Source organism: Anomalospiza imberbis, chromosome Z (genome assembly GCF_031753505.1).
Source record: "Anomalospiza imberbis isolate Cuckoo-Finch-1a 21T00152 chromosome Z, ASM3175350v1, whole genome shotgun sequence".
In the NCBI taxonomy this organism is placed as follows: domain Eukaryota; kingdom Metazoa; phylum Chordata; class Aves; order Passeriformes; family Viduidae; genus Anomalospiza; species Anomalospiza imberbis.
In genome coordinates, this window is record NC_089721.1 from 66,670,735 (window position 1) to 66,690,450 (window position 19,716).

The 19,716-nt window shown below is 39.8% G+C and overlaps 2 protein-coding genes across 3 annotated transcripts; one reads left to right on the forward strand and one right to left on the reverse strand.

The window, feature by feature from the left end:
* Positions 1-276: 276 nt before the first annotated feature.
* Positions 277-9,886, reverse strand: UTP15 (UTP15 small subunit processome component). 2 transcript variants are annotated; one of them, XM_068177487.1, is made up of 12 exons: positions 9,700-9,886; positions 9,269-9,361; positions 9,000-9,184; positions 7,671-7,849; positions 6,777-6,902; positions 5,205-5,340; positions 3,958-4,042; positions 2,272-2,421; positions 1,991-2,092; positions 1,656-1,789; positions 1,098-1,156; positions 277-590 (listed from the first exon to the last, which is right to left on the reverse strand). In XM_068177487.1, the coding sequence occupies exons 1-12, from the start codon at positions 9,787-9,789 to the stop codon at positions 367-369; spliced, it is 1,563 nt and encodes a 520-aa protein (XP_068033588.1). In that variant the 5' UTR covers positions 9,790-9,886; the 3' UTR covers positions 277-366. The 2 variants fall into 2 exon arrangements, with proteins under 2 accessions (XP_068033588.1, XP_068033587.1); XM_068177486.1 differs by having other exon boundaries at positions 9,000-9,361; positions 9,700-9,859.
* A 468-nt stretch (positions 9,887-10,354) lies between these two features.
* ANKRA2 (ankyrin repeat family A member 2) lies at positions 10,355-19,403 on the forward strand. The gene is made up of 9 exons (XM_068176996.1): positions 10,355-10,382; positions 10,856-11,244; positions 13,172-13,330; positions 14,709-14,774; positions 16,114-16,211; positions 16,374-16,499; positions 16,887-16,953; positions 17,045-17,125; positions 18,628-19,403. The coding sequence occupies exons 2-9, from the start codon at positions 10,956-10,958 to the stop codon at positions 18,681-18,683; spliced, it is 942 nt and encodes a 313-aa protein (XP_068033097.1). The 5' UTR covers positions 10,355-10,382; positions 10,856-10,955; the 3' UTR covers positions 18,684-19,403.
* Positions 19,404-19,716: the final 313 nt, after the last annotated feature.

Consider the following 19,716-nt stretch of genomic DNA (forward strand, 5'->3'; position numbering starts at 1 on the left):
GCATGTCCATCTTTGGAGCCACCAGGGATTGGTTCTGTCAAACATGAGGAAAGCTTCTGGCAGCTTCTCACAGAAGCCACCCCCGCAGCCCTGCTGCTACCAAAACTGAGGCCATGTAAATCCCCATGTAAATGTAACTCTGAAACAAAACTTTAAAACTAAATTGTTTGAAAAATATTGCATGGGCAACCTTGAAAATGTCCTCTTTCTCTATCTTCAGTAATCAAGCCTATTCAGCAACACAGTTTAAAAGACATAACTTCAACATACAGAGGCTTATTTTGAAAGTCACTATTATAAGAAGTTACCAGGAGAACAAGTCATGTCTTTCAAGTTCACAATTGTGACAATTTGTTGAGATGGGTGTCAGAAATTCCTATTTGTTTCAATGATCTCTGTGACACCATTACTTTTGTTCTCTTCTAGACATGTATCTCTTTTCTTAGTAAAAGTAGCAAACAGGGTATCCATCATTCCCAAAACTTCTAGTAGTTCTTCTTGACAGTCAATTTCTTTTCCAATAGCTTGCTGAAGTTTCAAGAACTGTTTATCAACTACTGCTGACTGCCCAACCACAGGCTGATAAATGTCTGTAAAGAAAAATATCAGTTAAGAATCCACAGATGTATAAAACAGCAAAAATTATATTAGATAGTTAGAGACACGTTTAAGGATTCTAGCAGAATTCCAACATTCTGAAAAAATAAGAAATTTTAACCTTGTCTGTTCTGAAAGCAGAAGTTGTATGTACTTACAGCAGCAGTATGCCAAACTAACAGAAACAGAAGCTTTTATGACCTCAAATGCTATTTTTATCTCACCAAATAAGAGGAAGCTATTTGTACTATGTAAACACAGAAATTTGAAGTATCTTAGGTACTTAGAGACCATGAGGAGCTTCCTGGAGCCTGTGCAAATCAAATCCTGACTATGGTCAAAGTTATCTGGAAATATCTCTTTTTTGGATCATTCTCTTGACACCAAGTCCGCAGATATAAACAGAGCCATTAAGGTTTGGTTTCTTAAAAATGTAGCACTTTCAATCTTATTTGCAAGCTAGCTATACGGCTTTGAGAATCTTTTTTGTATTATCTTACCAGTGAGCATATCAGCAACAGTCACCAGCACAGGAGTAAATCTAGGCTCAATCACACGCCTGCAAAATTAGAAGACATTCCTATTTTACTGGTTTTGTCAACTGCACTCCACCACCAACAAGCAGCTTTCTCACAGAAGCATACAGACAATTTTTTCTTGATGATGAAGAGACATCACAGAACAGCAGTCAGAGATGCAAGTCAAAAAACCCCATATATGTGATATTTACCCTCTTCCTTTCAGGAAGGCAGTGGGGGCTGGAGGAGTGTCAAAAAGCCTCAAGTACATAAAAACACAAATTTCATCGAGGAGACAGAAAATAACAGACTAAGGCTAGAGTGTCTGGCAAAGAAGTAGAATATCTCATCAGCAAAACCATTCTGTGCTAACAGGTAAACTGTTTCAAACCTATTCCAAAACCTTGGTATCAGAATGGAAAAGGCATGTGAGATTCCAGGAGTACAGTGTTCTACCAGTGATCTGTTGAAACTCTGTGGCAAGTTATTAGGAAACAGAAATGTCAAAACAGTCAGAGGAAACTCATGTTAAAATAATACCTTGCCACAAAGGTAAGCAGGAGATTAACTTGCTTCTCGTCTCGGCCTGCAAGTGCACTTCTCAGTGTTCCTCTGCGATGCAGTTCCTGCATGATTGCAACTGTGACTTCAGGGGTATGAAGCATGATGGGTGGCTGGACACATATAAGAAGAGTTTAGTACCAAAGCAACATCTTTACACACAACAAAGTGCTGGTATCAGCAAATCCAAAATGGAACCCAACTTAAGACACCTTTCTAGTTATACACCAAAATAAAATCAGTATGCCATACAGGGAAAATGAACAACAGGTGGCAGCACAAAACTCTGACAAGAAGAAAAACTAGTGTCTCACCTCTAGGACTGCATCAAGAGCCTTGGAAGACTGAAAGCTCCTCAGCAGCTTATCATATTTTCTCAAAACACGTTTTACAGGCTTACTGACACAGAAATCTTCCTAGAATTCAAAAAAAGAGTTCAGAGTAAGACAAATACACACACCCTCACATAATTGATTAGATACATTACCATGAAAAATTTTATATATTCCCTCCCTTCCCTTTCTCCAATTTAGCACATTCAAATAAACCAGTTTTTTAGAAATATTTCAGCACATATTTTCTTACCACATCATACCTGTTTTGGCATGTAAGTTCTTCCTTTCACATAGGTTCTATATGCTGGTTGTCTCTTCTTATGAGAGTCTTCATTCTTTTCTTCTGGTTTTCTGTGTTTAACATTTAGCACCCCATTGGTCATGCCTACAACTATGGTTTCGTCTTCAGGCTAGCACAAAGAAAGCACAGACCTAGTGTTTTATTTGTGCTCTATCATGCACATATATGCTCTATCATAAACATTTACATATTTTTCTGCTTCAAGATAAGGTTCAAATCACAGTATCATAGATGACTTAAGGTGGAAAGCACCTCTTTGAGACAGAATACTTTGTTCAAAGCAGGGACAGCTTCCAGGCTATGCTCATAAGGAACATTATAGAGTGACTAGTGAATCAAGCTCAATTATGCATTAACACCCTTCCATAACTAAAAGGTTATGGTTTTTTTCCAATGGCATACAACTACCTTTAGCTATTAGGTACCATACAGCAGGGGTGAACAGAAAGCAAAGCTACCATGAAACAGCAGGATTTTGAGAAACAACTGAAAGTTGTTCAAAACACCAGTCATTGGTATATGTAATTTCACTTATATAATGAAGTGGGTATAAATTTCACCCATAAAAATTGTGGATGCTCCACCCCTTAAAGTGCTCAAGACCAGACTGGACAGGGCTTTGAGCAACCTGATCTAGCAATGTCCTTGCCCAGGGCAGAGGGGCTAAAACTAGATAACCTTTAATATCCCTTCCAACCCAAACCATTCTATGACTATATGACAGAATAAAAGCCTACAGAATTATGACAGGCATAGATGGAGATCAGCTGGTGAATGGCTCATTTAAGGGCATCAGTTGAAGCTTATGAAGATTCAAGTGGAACAATAGGGAGCAATTCTTCACACAAGTATCAGAAATGTGAAAACTCCTTGTCAAGGAATCTAGACAAGGTTTCAAGTTTAATCAAGCTCAAGGAGAGAATGAACAGGCTTATGCAATAAAAATTAATTGAATTACACTGAAACTACACTTTGATGAGTTCATTTCTCATCTAAAAATGGGATTTGGGAGAATATCAACACACTTGCCCTGCATTTAGTTTTCTATACACATTTCCTTATGGCTGGCTACAGCTGCTAGCCTCCAAATTTCTGGCCAGTAGATCACTTATCCACTGGAAATCAAGTGCTTCTGATGAGTAAGAGTCTCTGCTGTCTGCTTCCAAGACATGCCTTGACAAACAAATTTGTTTATGCTCACAACCTTCTTTCTTCCTCACACCAACCTGACGCCAACGTTTAAAGCAAGTTCACACTCTATTCTGAATTTCTCAACAAATTAACTACTTTTTTTTTATTGCTGCCATGTGAAAGGACTCACAGCATTCCTGAAAGGCAAAAGGTGAGTACAATCTTCTTAAAGTCAAAAGACCTCCATTCTAAAGTGAATACTTTCCCTACGATGTACACTGTCATTCATAAACACAAGACACTGTACTGATCTAGTCAGGTACCATGATATTTGTATCTATTATTTTTAAAACCTCTTAGTGTTTGTCACTCAGGAGAAACATATTCAACCCTACTTTGCATGTACAGAATTCTTCTGGAACACCCAATAGCCATGAAAGTAACAATTATTTACTTTAGTGACTTAAAAGGTATCAGGAATTCCCTTGTCTAGGAAGACTTCTAATGCACTTACTGATAATGCAAGACTGAGGATGGATGTTGCATAATTGAAGCTGTGGACCACTCTGTAGGATGTAGTACTGTAAATCTTCACATGCCTACACAGACGAGTAAAGATAAAAAACTGTTAGTAAAGCTTTACTTTAGTCACTTTACAGGAACTCATCACTCTCATCTTCTACAGATCATTCAAGGAAACTGAGTATTAATACAATGCATTCCTCAGACTACCACTGAACTTCTTAAGTATTACTCCTGCAACAGTAATGTTCTGTCAAAAGGTATCCACAAGTCAAGCCTAGATTGCTCTTACCTCAAAAAAGGTGAAAATGGGGCAAAAACAGAAGAAATTGAAGGCAGTTGTAGTGACTATCTGAATTCAGAAATGCATCTTAGGAAAACACTAAGACAGCATCTCTTCAAATTTGTTCTTAAATTTTAAAGATCTACTAGCAGTATCTGGGAGCAAATCCATACAGTTCTTGTATCCAGCTGCCCCTTAAGGATTTGGTTGAAATATTTAATGAATTGGAAAACAAAATATTATCTTACAAGGACAAAAGCTAGTGTCATGTAATTATAAAGCCTGAGGTAGCCAAGGAAATACAAGAAGAAGGAGGAAAACAGATCCACTGTCATTTCAGACGACTTCGTATTTCTAATGTCTCAGAGACAACAACTACCAGTACTCATCAACTGAAACCAAACAAAAAAGCAAAGAGGTGATGTTCACAAGCACTCTTGGATACAAGAAGCAAAAGCAGAGAGACACAAAACCCAGGCTTTTAAAAAGTGATTACTAATACACTTTTAAGATATTTAAACTGTATTGAAGTTAAGAATAGTTAATTTCCAAAGACTGGATAGATCAAATGAGAGATTTAAAAAACTGAACCCTTATTCAGAAGTTCCCCATATGTGAAACTAACCAAGGTAAATCACAAGGTAAATCACAATTGTGTGTGCCCAAATGGCACACACAATCCTTATTGATATTCAGATTAGTAAGAGGAAAAGGTTAAGTTGGATCATAGAATCATGGTACAGTTTGAGTTGGAAGGAACATTTTAAAGCTCATTTAGACCAAGGCCGATGCAAAAGCAGGGACAGCTTTGCAGTAGGCACCTTGGCCCCAAAACGTACTCTCAAATAAAGACCAAAAACCATACACAGGTTAACAGTGATGTGGAATAATAATAGCTTTCAAAGAAAAAAAGTCCTAAAGAATGCAAACATAAGGAAGCCACAAAATATACCAACCTGTCAAGGGATCCTGACAATAATCTTTGTCCAGAGCTGTTCAGGCACAAACAAGTCACAGTTTTATGGTGATTTTTAAGTGAAACTAGTAACTGTCCACCTTTTAGTACATCCCAAACTTTGACATATCGACCTCCTGTGAAGAGGAAGCACACAAAACAGTCTTATATACGTGCATATTTATACTTCTCTGAAGAAGTTTTCACGGAGCGATGCAGTATTTTCTTCACATGTACCTTTACCTCCTAACAGTTTTCTGTACCTACTCACCATCCTCTTCCATTCCATCTCCTGGCACGAGCCTGCTCTTTTTTAAGGCCATTCTGAATGGACCTGAATGATTCAACCATTTTCCAACCATACTCATTACCAAAAAAAAAAGAAAAAAATTTATAAACTATGGGGCTACAGTACTGTGGAAGGCTGGATTGTAGGAGAATAGAGATAGTGCTGAAGGCAATCTCACCCCTGAGGAGTTGCAGCTGTAATTACCAAAGAGTAGGAACAGCTTTACCTTTAATAGGTCACAGCTGTGTCCAATAAGGATGGGTGTTATAAAAGAGTGGATTAGCTAATTGAGAGGAGAGTTGGAGTCGGTTAGCTGTGGTGCTGCCAGGAGCAAGGGTCAGGTGGTCATGCTATGGACAGAAAGGGTCAGGTGTTTGTAACAGGGACAGTAAGGGTTAGTATGTGCTGCTAGGGACAGAAAGGGTCAGGTGTTTGTAACAGGGACAGTAAGGGTTAGTATGTGCTGCTAGGGACAGAAAGGGTCAGGTGTTTGTAACAGGGACAGTAAGGGTTAGTATGTGCTGCTAGGGACAGAAAGGGTCAGGCATTCATGTTAGGGACAGTAGGGGTTTGTATGTGCTGCTAGGGACAGAAAGGGTCAGGCATTCATGTTAGGGACAGTAGGGGTTTGTATGTGCTGCTAGGGACAGAAAGGGTCAGGCATTCATGTTAGGGACAGTAGGGGTTAGTATGTGCTGCTAGGGACAGAAAGGGTCAGGCGGTCGTGACAGGGACAGGTAGAAGTCAGCCGGCTGTGCGGAAGAGAGAGAAAAGGAGTCAGTGTTGTGAGGAGCTGCCCATGAGAACTCACAGAGAGAAGGTATGAAAGTCTTACAGGAGGATGATAAACTGACGGTCAATTGATGACCGGTATGGGGATGGATCCTAACACAGTACCTCTGATGCAATTGCAACAAGAGATTAAAAAAGCTTGTCAACATGACAAGAAAGACACAGTCCCATCCTTTCAAAATCTAAGTATGTTAATTCCTTCCCTTTAGAAGTGGGCCAATTAGAGTCTGCATTTTGTTATTACAAATTACTTTGGGGGTGGGGGAAGTGGAAACTACAAGAATATCAAAACAAAGACAAAAAGGAAAGACCCCTACTTGCACCTGCCACATAAAACAGATTCCTACAGAAGATATTTGAGAAATCCAACTATTATATCACTTACCACTTCATTATCAAACTAAAACACCACACGAAAAGCAACTGGATGAAGTACTACTCAAATGAGTACTACCAAAGATATATTTGATGTATTTGATTTTAGAGAATTACCTGCAGATACCAGAAGTCCACCAGATGGAAAGAGAAGCACGCTCTCCACAGGATGGCCGTGTTCTATCGTCATGACACTACTCTTTGTTCGTGCATCAAACAGTTTCACAGTGTGATCATAGGAACCTGCAAACACCAGCATAAAACAGTTTCATAATTTCAACTAGTTCAGGAACTAAAATAGCTGTGTCCTACCATCTAAAGGAGTTCCTAGCTAATACCAATAGTTTCAAATCATACATGTAAAAACACCTTGTGATCTGCCTTGGTTAGTTTACAGCCTTGGGGCAACAGATTTTCTACTTCTAGCCCTAACTACATGTTAGTCTGTAAAAGTAATTTGTTTTCATTTCATTTCACTTCCATTAATCAAGTGTATTTATAATAATAAATGTCAAGCAACCTGATGAAACCTAGCTTCTTGTGCCTCATGAAAAAAGGAATACTAGTTTTTTTTCACAGTTTTCCATTGATTGATACAAAGCTACTGCTAGGAAAACCAAAAGCAACCGGCTCCAAGTAACTCCACCTTTTTGAGTCTGACAGTTATGGGCTGTACAGACCAGTGTCCTGCTCCAGAAACTTGGTACAACATTTCAGTCACTCCTAGCCAAAGGATACATTCATAGTGTTTTCTTTCAAAAGTTCTGTTAACCCTAATAGACTAAACTATAAAGATGTTAAAACTCAGTTCCTGCAGTTTCCCCTAGAATATCAGTGTCAAGCTTAAAAAGCAAGCACAAAAAAGGAAACAACAAAGTAGGCATTGTACAGGCAGATTCATCCTTCATGACTAAAATACAATAAATATGACCCTACTGTATCAACAACTGTCTTTCAGCATTTTTCTTCAATTCAATCCAAAAGAAGTATAAATAAAAAATAAAACCAAACCTGTTATGAAGACATCTGTATTCACTTTACTTGCACAGCCGCATCTCACATAGTCAGTATGTTCACTGTAAGAGATGATTTCTGTGGCACTTGGAATATCCCACAAATTTGATGAAAAATCATCACCACCAGAAAATATTCGGTATTTATCGGACAGGAATCCCACAAGATGAACTGGCCTAGAAAACAAAGTCCACAATACCCAAAGTTAAAATATATTCATGTTTCAAAAAGAGTTAGTCTGTATGAAGAGTTTATTAAAGTACTCTAACCTACAAGTGCAGTGTTTAGTATCAGAACTCGCAAAGCCTCGCTTAATAACAGCAAATTTCAAGAATGGCTGCTTTGAACAATCTTCTTGTCCTTTAAAATCACTACTGAAGTCTTCATTATCACCATAATACCCCAACAGACGTTGGCAGAGCACACAGGTATGCAAATGCAGGCGTGCGCAGGTATGCAGTTAACCCAGCCATTGGAATATAACACCCAATTTGCAAACAGACCTCAAACAGAAACACTCTCAAGGTCAGTCTGGGTACTTCCCACTGAAAGGGGGATTCTTGTTGTTCTATGTAGATAAAATACGCGTTATTTTTTCATAGCACAGAAGCCTGTTGAAGCATTACCACTCTCTTCTCATCACTGATACATCAGAACACCTAACTTCTTCCTCACCGCACGCTACCACTATGCACTTTTTCGGTTTTGTTTTTGGAGCTTTTTAAGGAATTCCTGCTTTTTCTGGCGTATTTCTTCATTGTTTTTGTTTAGACGTATTTTAGAACGCTTTCCTACCATCATCAAATTAAATGTGCTTATCAATGCTATATACTCACAAGACTATCTACACAACATACTAAGAGACACCTATGTGAAAGAGAAAATGTATTTACTCTTCTACATACTTGATTCATATTTAGAATTTCTTTTAAAACTCACTCCCATTTCAAATTTAACTTAAATCTACTTTCCAGTAAGAGCTGCATGAGACAGTCGTAAGCAACATGTATCAGTTTTACTCAGATTTTCAGAAACATGTGAAGTAGAGATACGAATATAATTCAACATAAATACTGTATATTGCTGAGGTACTTGAATGGGTTTCCCAGAGAAGATGGGGATGCCCTTTCCCTGGCAGTGTTCAAGGCTAGGCTGGATGGGGCTCTGAGCAATCTGGTCTAGCAACGGGTGTTCCTGCCTTGTGGCACGGGGGTCGGAACAAGACAATCTTCAAGGCGAAACGATCCGGTCTGTGATGAGTCTGTGGTGTGCAAATACAGCCAAGAAGCTTTTGCACGCGAACAAAACAAACCCATTCTGCCTTACTTGGTGTGACCCTCGAACTGCCTGAGCGCTGCTTTGCCGCTGACGTCGAAGAGGGAGATGACGCCGTCCTCGCTGCCGGCGGCGAGCAGGCGCCCGTCGTCCCGGTAGGTGGCAGAGTACGCCGCGTGCAAGAAGCGAGAGAACGTCTTGATGGGCTCCTGGGAGTATCGGCCGTAGATGTGGATCTGCCAAAGCAAGAGGGCATGGCACCCTCCGGTGTGATACCGGCTGAAGAACAACACCATAAAAGCCTTAAAAAAGCCGCTTACCCTCGAGGATGCTGTGACAGCGTAGTTGTATGGCGGGACTGGGGAGAAGTCAATTTTATTTATTGCACCGAATTCCTTTATCTGAACGGGTGTCTAAACAGTTGCGATAAAGACCATTAAATACACATAAGCACACCATCAAGTATGAAAACAGCAAAATAAAAGCCATTTTTCCTACAAAGAACTGAAGCCTCCATTGGAATCAAAAGGTTTTTTAGGTACAATGATACTGAGTTCCACTTCTGACAGGCTACTCCTACAGGCTGCTCTTTTAATTTTCTTCCAATTCACGCATTATAACTTACCCATTAATTACGTGTTCTGAGCTTAAAAACTAATTCGTACGTGTTTAAAAAAAATTAATTGCCTGAAAGTAGTAAAAGAAGGCATTCTGGGGCAGTAACCGCGACTCTTGGGCCGTTTCCTCCTACCTTGTATCCCCGCCAGTAGAGCGTGTCCTGCGTGATCCTCTCCCCGAGCTTGGGGCACGCCTGCACCACCAGCGGCTTGTACGCGGCCATGGCGCGGGGCCGGCCGGGGGCGCTCAGCGGGAGGAGCGCGGGAGGAGCTCGGGAAGCGCCCGGGAAGCGCCGGCGGCCTCCGCGCACACGGGACACGCCGCGCCCGCCGCGAGGGGAGATGGCGGCAGCGCCGGCAGCGCGTCATCAGAGCGCGCGTCACCAGAGCGCGCGTCACCAGAGCGCGCGACACCAGAGCGCGCGTCACCAGAGCGCGCGTCACCAGAGCGCGCGTCACCAGAGCGCGCGACACCAGAGCGCGCGTCACCAGAGCGCGCGTCATCAGAGCGCGCCTCCCGCCGGCCAGTCGGCGGGGCGGCGCGGCCCCACTTCCGGCGGCGCGGCCCCACTTCCGGCGGCGCGGCCCCACTTCCGGCGGCGGCGGCAAGGCGGCAAGGCGGGTGCGGCCCCGGCCCCGGCCCCGGGCGTGTCGGCCTCGGGCCTGCTGGCCCAGGGCGTGTTGGCCCCCGGCGTGTCGGCCTCGGGCCTGCCCGCGCGGACTGGCTCAGGGAGAGGGCACGGCTCCGGACGTGCGGGGAGCTGCGCGAAGCGCGGCCCCGTCCCAGACTTCCTGCGGTACTGTGAACAAGCCACGGGTAATCTGGGGTTGCCTTTATCGGTTTAAAGGGGCTTGGTTCTTTTCCTACGTATGTGGTAGAAGTAGTTTATTTTACTCAGGTTGCAAAAGACATAAGGGAGCTTAAAGTCACTTTAACTTTTCCCTCAAGTCTGATATTTCTGGGAAATAAAGTCATATTATAGCTCGTTCTTAGCTTGGTATAAATCTGGTTGTCGTGTGTGATGTTTTGTTGCAACTAGGCAAATATTCTGAAGCATCATTTCACATGGAGGAAACTCCTACTGGCTTAATAATGCAGTTTGGTTTAAACATCCAGGTGCTGAAACATAAATGGAGATTTTGGTCACTAACTTGGCGACAGCAACAAGATTGATATTTCACTGGTGTTTTGACGGGCAAAACTAAATGTCATAAGTTTAAATAAAGTTTGATGTGTTTTTTATGCATTGTTTTACCAGAATGTTCTTAACCAATGTTATGTCTGTCCAGTTGCAGTTTGTCCAGAAAATTTGGCTTGGCTGGCCAGAATTGCTCCTGGCTGGAAACAATGAAGCATCTTTTTGCATGAAACTTGCACAGGACTGGGATCATGGCATCTTCAACAAACTTAGATGTCGGGGCCCAGTTAATTGTGGAAGAATGTACCACCAGCTACAGCCTTCCACCCATGCCAGACATTAAAGTGGAGCATCAGCTTGACACGAGCACGGAGGAAGGCCCAGCTCAGAGTGTCACCATGGGGATGAAATTCATTTTGCCCAATAGATTTGATATGAATGTCTGCTCACGATTTGTGAAGTCTTTGAATGAGGAGGACAGTAAAAATATCCAAGATCAAGTCAACTCTGACCTTGAAGTCGCATCTGTCTTATTTAAAGGTTGAATTTATGGTACAAAATATTATCTGTGTACCGTGTCATCGTGTTATTATGTTTTGTAAAAAAAGAGCTTCTGTGTTATATGTGTATTTCTCAGTATTCTAAGATGTGTTCCTCTAACATTTTTGCTATATACTTAATAGATAATTATTATAAAAGTTTTATCCAAGATTAATTTTTTTACTCCATTTCAGATATTTATATTAACTGAAAAATCAGGGGCACAAAAAGTCTTTTAAGCTAGTAAGAGCTGATGCTAATTAGGAAAACAAGCAGCTTCTGTATGGTATGTCCTACAGCAATGTGCTTCTATACAAAACACTACTGAAAGCACTTTATGAACACTTCAGTAGCTTTCAGCAACATGTGGTATCTTTTCATGAGGGTGATGAAAGATAACATAGGCCACATGTGTTTTGTCACTGTGGCTGTACAAAGCCTCTGGTCCTAGCGATGGGCTTGCCGCTGCAGCTTCACACGACTCAAAAGCAAGTGCTGCTCCAGGGCTGGTCCCTGCAGCTAATCCCACCACTGCTGGGCAGCTTCATCAGAATTGAGCCATGCTTTTTCACAGCTAAGGATACTGACAAAATTAGGACTTCATCTACTTCCCCTTAACAATTGTGGTCTCTAGCACTTGCTGTCATGTTTCAGACCTTTAGTGGTGTATCTTTTCATGAAATCAATGTGACTTATTTCCTGTAACAAATACAAACACAGGGCTCCTCTGAATTTTCATGGTTTCACTGACTTGTGTTGTTTGGCTGAAGTTCAGCCATTGTAGTTTTCAAACTTTTTTTGATTTTGCCCGAAGTGCTCACTAGCAGAGCTGCAGATTTGAGTGGCAGATTTACATCCATCAGCAATAGGGTAGCTTTTCTTAGGTAACATTTGTAAGTCCCTTAGAAGTAGTCCTGCAAATGCAGGGACCACAGGTCAAATCTGTGGTAATCTTAATTCAATACAGTCAGTTGTAGCTGTTTGACTGGCACACAAAACATAATTTTGTTTCCTGCTACACTCCACTTCTTTTAATTAGTTTCCCTGAATTTGTGTTTGCATTTATGATCACAAACACTATGGTGTTAATTCAGTGTGTGTGTTAATTAGCTTCTAGTCATTAATTACTGATGCACACTGGTGTCAAATCAATTAAGCCAATATGGAGTTTAATCCTTCAATATGTCTTTTAAGTATTTAATCTCAGAACCAAAAGCAACTTTTAAGAATTAGAAGCCAAGACAACATATAAATATATTCTGTAATAAAATGCCATTAGCTTCTAGGAGAAAGCTAGAAAAGTTAATATGAAGGAACACATCAGTAGTGAATGACTTCCTGAATTCTAAATGATGATCTGCTGTTGCATTTTATGTTAGCTGGTGTGGAACCTGTCTTCCTGCTGGGTAAGTATTCATCAGGCATTCATAATGCTGTTAAAATTTTATCCAGGAGTGGGAAGAGCCCTGGTGAAGAAAGTTAGTGAAGGTTGTCTCCACTTGTGCAGTGGACTGGTGAGGGTGCAGGTACCTGAGTGCATGTCTGACCAGAGCTGTATCATGTTATTGCCTTGGAGAGTGTTTATAAGAAGATGACAAGTAGAGCCTTCTTACATAATAAATCCGTGCCAGGCATGTTGAAAAATCTAGACAAAGGCTTACCTCATTTAGATACTGACTTGTCTCTGGGTGACATTATGCCATATTGAATATATGAAGTAGTGTAATTGTTTTATGCTAGAAATTAATGCAGCCCTTTATTCAGCTTTCACAATACACAGTAGGAAAAGCACATGTCACAAAGCTTTCTTAACGTGGATTTTAAAGGTTTTGTTATACTGGTGCTTTACAGTTTGAATTAGAATCTATGGCTTGCTTTTAATGCTCTTCTTAGTACTGAAATCGTCTCTGTTTTTTGTTCAATGTAGCTGAATGCAACAGCCGCACTTCTCCTTCCCCTGGGATCCAAGTAAGACATGTTTATACTCCGTCAACTACTAAGCATTTCTCACCAATAAAACAATCAACTACACTAACTAACAAACACAGGGGAAATGAAGTCTCTACAACACCACTACTTGTAAACTGTAAGTATCTTTCTGCTTTTCTATTAATAATTATTTCGTGTACTCTGTGTTGGATACTTGACAAATTTGTGCAGTTTTTTCTTTGGTGTTGCAATGAACCTAAAGGTAGGAAAAAGCCACTGAGATAGTCTTGTCTGTTTTCACATGGGTCCAACCATAAATTAGTCATCCACCTGATGTATGGAATTCATGACTGAAGTTTATTTTCCAGAAGAAAAAAAAAAAACCAGAAAAACCCTTTCCTGTATGTTTTAAATTTTAAAAACTAGATTCTAAGTTGTAAGTTAATGTACTTCATATCCATGTTTTGAGAACTTGTGCATCTTAAAATTAGGTGATTGGTAAATGCTGCAGGATACTTAAGATGTATTAAGTATACAATACTGCAAGTGTCATGATTGTCAAAGATCTTGAAAATCATGGAATCATTATTTCTGGTGGGTTTTTTTTCTGAATTGTCAAGCATTGTACTTTTAAATTAATTTGCTGTAATTTACTTTGTCAGTAAATTATTTTCTGTATAAATTGCAAGTCAATTTTTTTTGAAGAAAAATGCTACTTGCATGGAAAAAAATAATCAGGAGCTGCAGTGTAGGCCACTGAACAAAATATGCCATCTTTCTGAGCAAACTCAACTTTCATGTAGTAAAGTGGAGGAGGACAGTGAACATTTACAGTTAATGTAATCATTAGCTAATTTTGTTACTACATCATGTGGATATTTTATTACATTTAGCCTCCTGATTACATTTCAGGCCTGTTCCAAGTTGCAGTTATCAAAACCATATACCCATGCAGTTTTCTGTGGGATCAGAGGTTATTTCTTCATAATCTCTGAAATAACAAAAAAAAAAATCCCCCAATCTTTGTTTTCCCCTTTATATATCAAGTTCTGTGTAGTTTTCTAATGTCTGTTCTATTCCACATTGTAGTGAGTGAGAGCCACATTAGAGGCTTTCTTTGTTGACTAGTAGGACAGCTCTTCTGATGATTCAAGTGTGATTTTTAAATTAAACATGCTTAATTTATCAAAATTCGTTTATTTCCATTTAATAAATGGGTCTTAAAGTAATCTTGGGTTGCTGACCAAACAGCAGTGAAGAGAGCATGTTACTTTGTAAAGAGTCAATGTGGGAAGTATCCTTGCTTTCAAGAATGCCTGCTGCATTGGTTTAAAAATTACATAAACCTATGAAACTCTTCAGAAAATTTTCAGTGTTTAATTGTGATTTAAGTTCAGAGCGTAAGGTGAAATCAGCTGCACTCTCAGTTCCAAGTTCTGTACTGCTGAAGCCAGTGGACATGTTATGCTCAGCTCTAAATAGAGCAGAATGAAAACTGGTATAGGTAACATGTGCTATTGCTTCCTTTTTTGCAGCTTTATCAGTTCATCAGCTTGCTGCTCAGGGAGAAATGTTATATCTGGCCACACGTATTGAACAAGGTGAGACAGAAGGAGGTTAAATGCCTTCTTTTTTTCTTTGAGCCATTTATATGCTCTTGTGTTTGACCTGTTCACCAAAGCTATAAAGTCCTCAATTCTGGTACATATTGGAGGACATTTGATGTATCTATTCTTTGCAGATGTGGACTATTGTTCTGTACCAATCTATTACTCACTCGCTGTATCATTTGCATTTTAAATTAAAACTTTTAACATTAATAGCAGTAGGTAAATCCCTTCATCTCCCTGTTCTCTAGCTATATAGGTAATCTCTGGTACTAAGAAAGGAATATGTTAGTTCTGTCAAAGCAGTTTAGTTCATTTTATTTTTACTTTATCATTTAAAACATACTTATGTTAATGGTGGCTTTCCAATTCTATTTAATCAATCAGCATGAAGACCTGCATGTTGCTAATGTAAGCCATGTCTCACCCCTGCAGTCTTATAGTAATATACATTCTGAATAGTGTGGCATTTGTGAGTCCATAGTACATATACAAAATTTCAGCTCTCCCTAACATATTTATGAATTTAGTAACATTAATAGTGCATTCTTACTGCACTAATAGTAATCACCCATGCTCTCAGTGCATCATTGTTGAAATGGTTACTGGAAAACTGGTAACGAGTCACTGAGTCTAAATATTTTGTAATGAGCCATGTGTATGAAAAGCAAATCAATTCTGGAGTGTTGGTAGCAGGTAAAAATGCTTATTTTGTTGCTATAATAAGCATGGGATTTATAAAGTACTTAGATATTAAAAAAAAACAGCTGAAATATTTGTCAGCCAGTTGTTAAAAAAAGTTCTTATTTCTTCTTCCAACTGCACTCAATGTAGACCTAAATTGTTTTCACAAATCACCTTATTGATTACACAAACTTCATTGGGAATGGAATTGTTTTATCTGTATTGCTGTACATGTTCATTCTTTACAAAATTGTGTGGCTCACTCTATTGAAAAAAAAACAGTCTACAGTAAAATAAAAGATGTACCTCTTTATTTTTTAAACATCTATCTTCTTTACAAAGGTGAAGCTCAGATTACAGGCAATTTGTAATTTTCTGAGTAAAAACAGAGTTTGATTTATAGAGCTTAAAAACTTAAATTTTAAATTACTAAACTAAAGGCTGACATTTTTCTTTGGTCAGTTGGATGTGTTTTTCTTTCTTGGACAGAGATACTACCACCACCACTGGGACAGAATTTTGTTTTTAAAGTTAAGAATGACAGGTCACACTGGTTCCTGGTGAATAAATGTTACCATCAACACATTTCACCAGCTGATACAGTGCAGTGAGAAAAGGATTACTAAGTTATATATTTTTCTCTGAACAGAAAATTTAATCAATCATAAGGATGAAGAAGGATTTACCCCTCTGATGTGGGCTGCAGCTCATGGGCAGATAGCAGTAGTGGAATTTCTCCTCCAGAATGTAAGGAAAAAATCACAATTGATTTTTCATTCATTTACTCTTTAGTTTGTTTTGCGTTCCTAAGTTTGTCAATGCTGCTACAAGCTTAAAAGTTTTAAAGTTAAGGTCTATGTAAAACCTCGAATTTGCTTCTTTTTTTAAATTGATACTTTATTTCAATAGGGTGCAGATCCTCAGATTCTGGGGAAGGGGCGAGAAAGTGCCCTCTCACTGGCCTGCAGTAAAGGATACACTGATATTGTCAAAATGCTGCTTGACTGTGGAGTTGATGTCAATGAGTATGACTGGGTAAGATTCTAGCTTGAATTTAATCAAAGAGTGCTTTCAGAAAATTGAAGCAGGACATAGCACTGGCCTGAGTTTAAAAATTGTTCTGCCTCTTCTGAAATACCTGAGAGTTTCAAAACTTCCATAGGATAGAAGTTGAATGCTACTAGTTCTGACTTCATGGTGGAAAGAGAATGAGACTAATGGTGACTTCTTGTAGAAGTGTGATCTTAGCATTTGAACAATATACAAAAATGATGGAAGTTATGAAGATCTAAAACTGAATCTAATTTTTAAAAAACCTAGGAAGTCTCTTACTGGTACATGGAAGCATATTCGTATGTTAAGGAATTACAGTTGCGGACTGCTTAATCATTAAGTGTCTGAGGCATTTCTCCGCTTTTGCAGAATGGAGGGACACCCTTGCTGTATGCAGTACATGGGAACCATGTGAAATGTGTAAAAATTCTTCTCGGTAAGCAGACTGTCCAAACCAAATTATCATTAATAATGTTTGATCAGTTCTCATTGTCAGAAATACAAGATTCTATCCCTGTTTTACATAGAAAGTGGTGCTGATCCAACTATTGAAACAGATGCTGGCTATAATTCCATGGATTTGGCTGTAGCCTTGGGCTATCGGAGTGGTGAGTACCCTTTGAAAAAAATATTAATTTTTGCAGCTCCTCATTTATGTAGCTGCTGTAGTGGGCTAGTAGAGGTTTTGCAGCTCTTAACATGTTACCTGTCCTACAGGTTTAATAATCCTAAATGCATCAGGCCAAAATGGGTAGGAGCTTCCATTCTTCTTTCAGAAAGTCAGGTACTTAGTAAGAAAATGTCCCTGACCTGGCTCTGTATCACTGGACACAAATAATGGTGTGTAGGGCTGATGCAGCCATGACTCAGATAAGGCCTGAACCCTTCACCCTACTTGCCTGGCATGATGTTATGTAGTTTGCTAAACGTTCTTCACTCAGATCAGCTGTAGCCCCAGTTTGTCTTGAAGGCAGACAGTAATCAGTGTATTATACTATCTGGCTTGGTTATGGAAACCAGAAGCAAAGAAGGGACTCCTTGTTGGTTTTTTCCCTCATTGCTGCTGTCATTTTGAAAGCTGTGAAATGTTTGCTGCTACAGAAATTAATGGAATCAAAAAGTAAGCCCAGCACTCTATGTGTAGCTTCTCCAAGCACAGCCTTGTGCTTATGAGTGAGCCAGTGTCATGGTTTAACCCCAGGCAGCAGCCAAGCTCCATACAGCCACTCACTTTCCCACCAGAGAGATCAGGAAGAGAAAAAGTTTAATAGGGAAAGCAACGGCTGTGCACACAAGCAAAACAAACCAAGGAATTAATTCAGTGCTTCCCATGAGCAGGCAGGTGTTCAGCCATCTCCAGGAGAGCCGAGCCCCATCATGCCTGGCTTATGTGGTTACTTGGGAAGACAAATGACATCACCACAAATGTCCCCTCCTTTTCTGTTTCTTTCCCCCACTTTATACACTGAGCTTGGTGTGACATGGTCTGGAGAATCCCTTTGGTCAGTTTGGGTCACCTGTCCTGGCTCTGTCTCCTCCCAACCTGCCAAGAACCCCCAGTCCCCTCACCAGTGTGGCAGTACCAAAAGCAGAAAAGGCCTTGGCTCTGTGCAAGCCCTGCTCAGCAGTAACAAAAACATCTCTATGTTCAGCACAAATCCAAAACACATCTCCATGCCAGCCACTGAGAAGAAATTTAACTCTACCCCAGCTGAAACAAGCACAGCAGACTTCACAGGACTTTACATAGGAGACTGCTTCAAGAGCTCAATCTCCAAGTATTTCACAGAAGAAGTTTCTCATAAATGTTTTTGCCTGTTTTCTCTTCGTTGGCTAAACATTTGCTTTTCATGTGTTATCAGTCTATTCAAACCAAAAAACTCTTGATCACCCCCAAAAACATTGTTTGCCTATCTGGGTGTATTGTTTTCGCATTATATAAGGCTTTTATTTTTTAAAGGAATGCTGATTTAGTCACAGAGTGAATTTATACATGTTTGGTTTTTATTAAGTGATTGCACAAGACAAGCAGATATCTGCTAGAAAAAACAGTATAACTCTGAAAATACAGAAAAAATAAATACTAACCTCATCTCTTTCTCTGCTTTAGTTCAGCAGGTTATTGAGTCTCATTTATTAAAGCTACTTCAAAATATCAAGGAATAGTGGTTGGCTCTTCTGCAGGTGTCACATCTTGGCTTGGAGATTTGAACTGCTGTTTAGCTCTAATCAGTAACAAGAGTTGGTTGTTTTGTAATTTTACCTCAGTGCAACTATTTGCTGGCTTGAGTTAAGCTTTTTAGTGTTTTCCTCTTCTTTCACTGTTGGTAATACAAATGTGAAATGCCATCCTTTTCTTAAATATATTTTATATAATTTTAGAAGAGTCAGTTGTCATGCATGAAATTGTTTGTAAATAAACCCAGTTTTGACCATCTAAATGTTTACACTGAGTGCATCATTGATACCTATTCACAGGAAGTAATGTGTTTAAATATTGAGGGATATCACCACAAAAGATATTGTTAATAATATGTATTGATATGTATTGTTAATAATACCAAACTGTGCAATGTCTGTGAAGTTTTTGAGACCCCCAGTTAATATTTATTCTGTCTGGAGCTAGAACAGGGTTCATTTTTGCAATAATGAGAAGGGGGCTAGGACCGAGAGCTTATTCTGTATCACCTCACCTCATTGGTAAGAGGAGGAGGTCGCTTCCAGGGAGGAGTTCCTTCCAGTCAGGGTGAACTGGTTGCAGTGGAGTCGGTGGAGCTCTGCAGTAAGAATTTTTGCATGTGAATCGCTCTCTCTTTTGTACATTGTTGCTGTTAATGTTTGTTTTCTTACCTCATTGCTGTGTCCAGTAAAGTTTTCTTATCTCAACCTGTGACCTTTACCTTTTTTGCCTCGATTTCTCCTTTCCATCTCACCCCAGGGGAAAGCAGAGAGGGAGTGGGCGATCAAGCAAGTGGCAAAGCAAGTGGCAGTAGTTTGAAGCGTCTCAGTGGGAGCACAAAACTGGGCAGTACCATTCGTAAACTACAGCAGTTTTTTTTGGCACCCACTATGGGGCAGGAAGGATTGAGATTACAGATTAAATCAGAGGGGATTGGAAATAAATTTGATCTAAGCATTTGCTGTATTAGTAGGGAACCACTGATCACAGTGTTGCTTGGTCTGTTGATGTGGGTGTTGT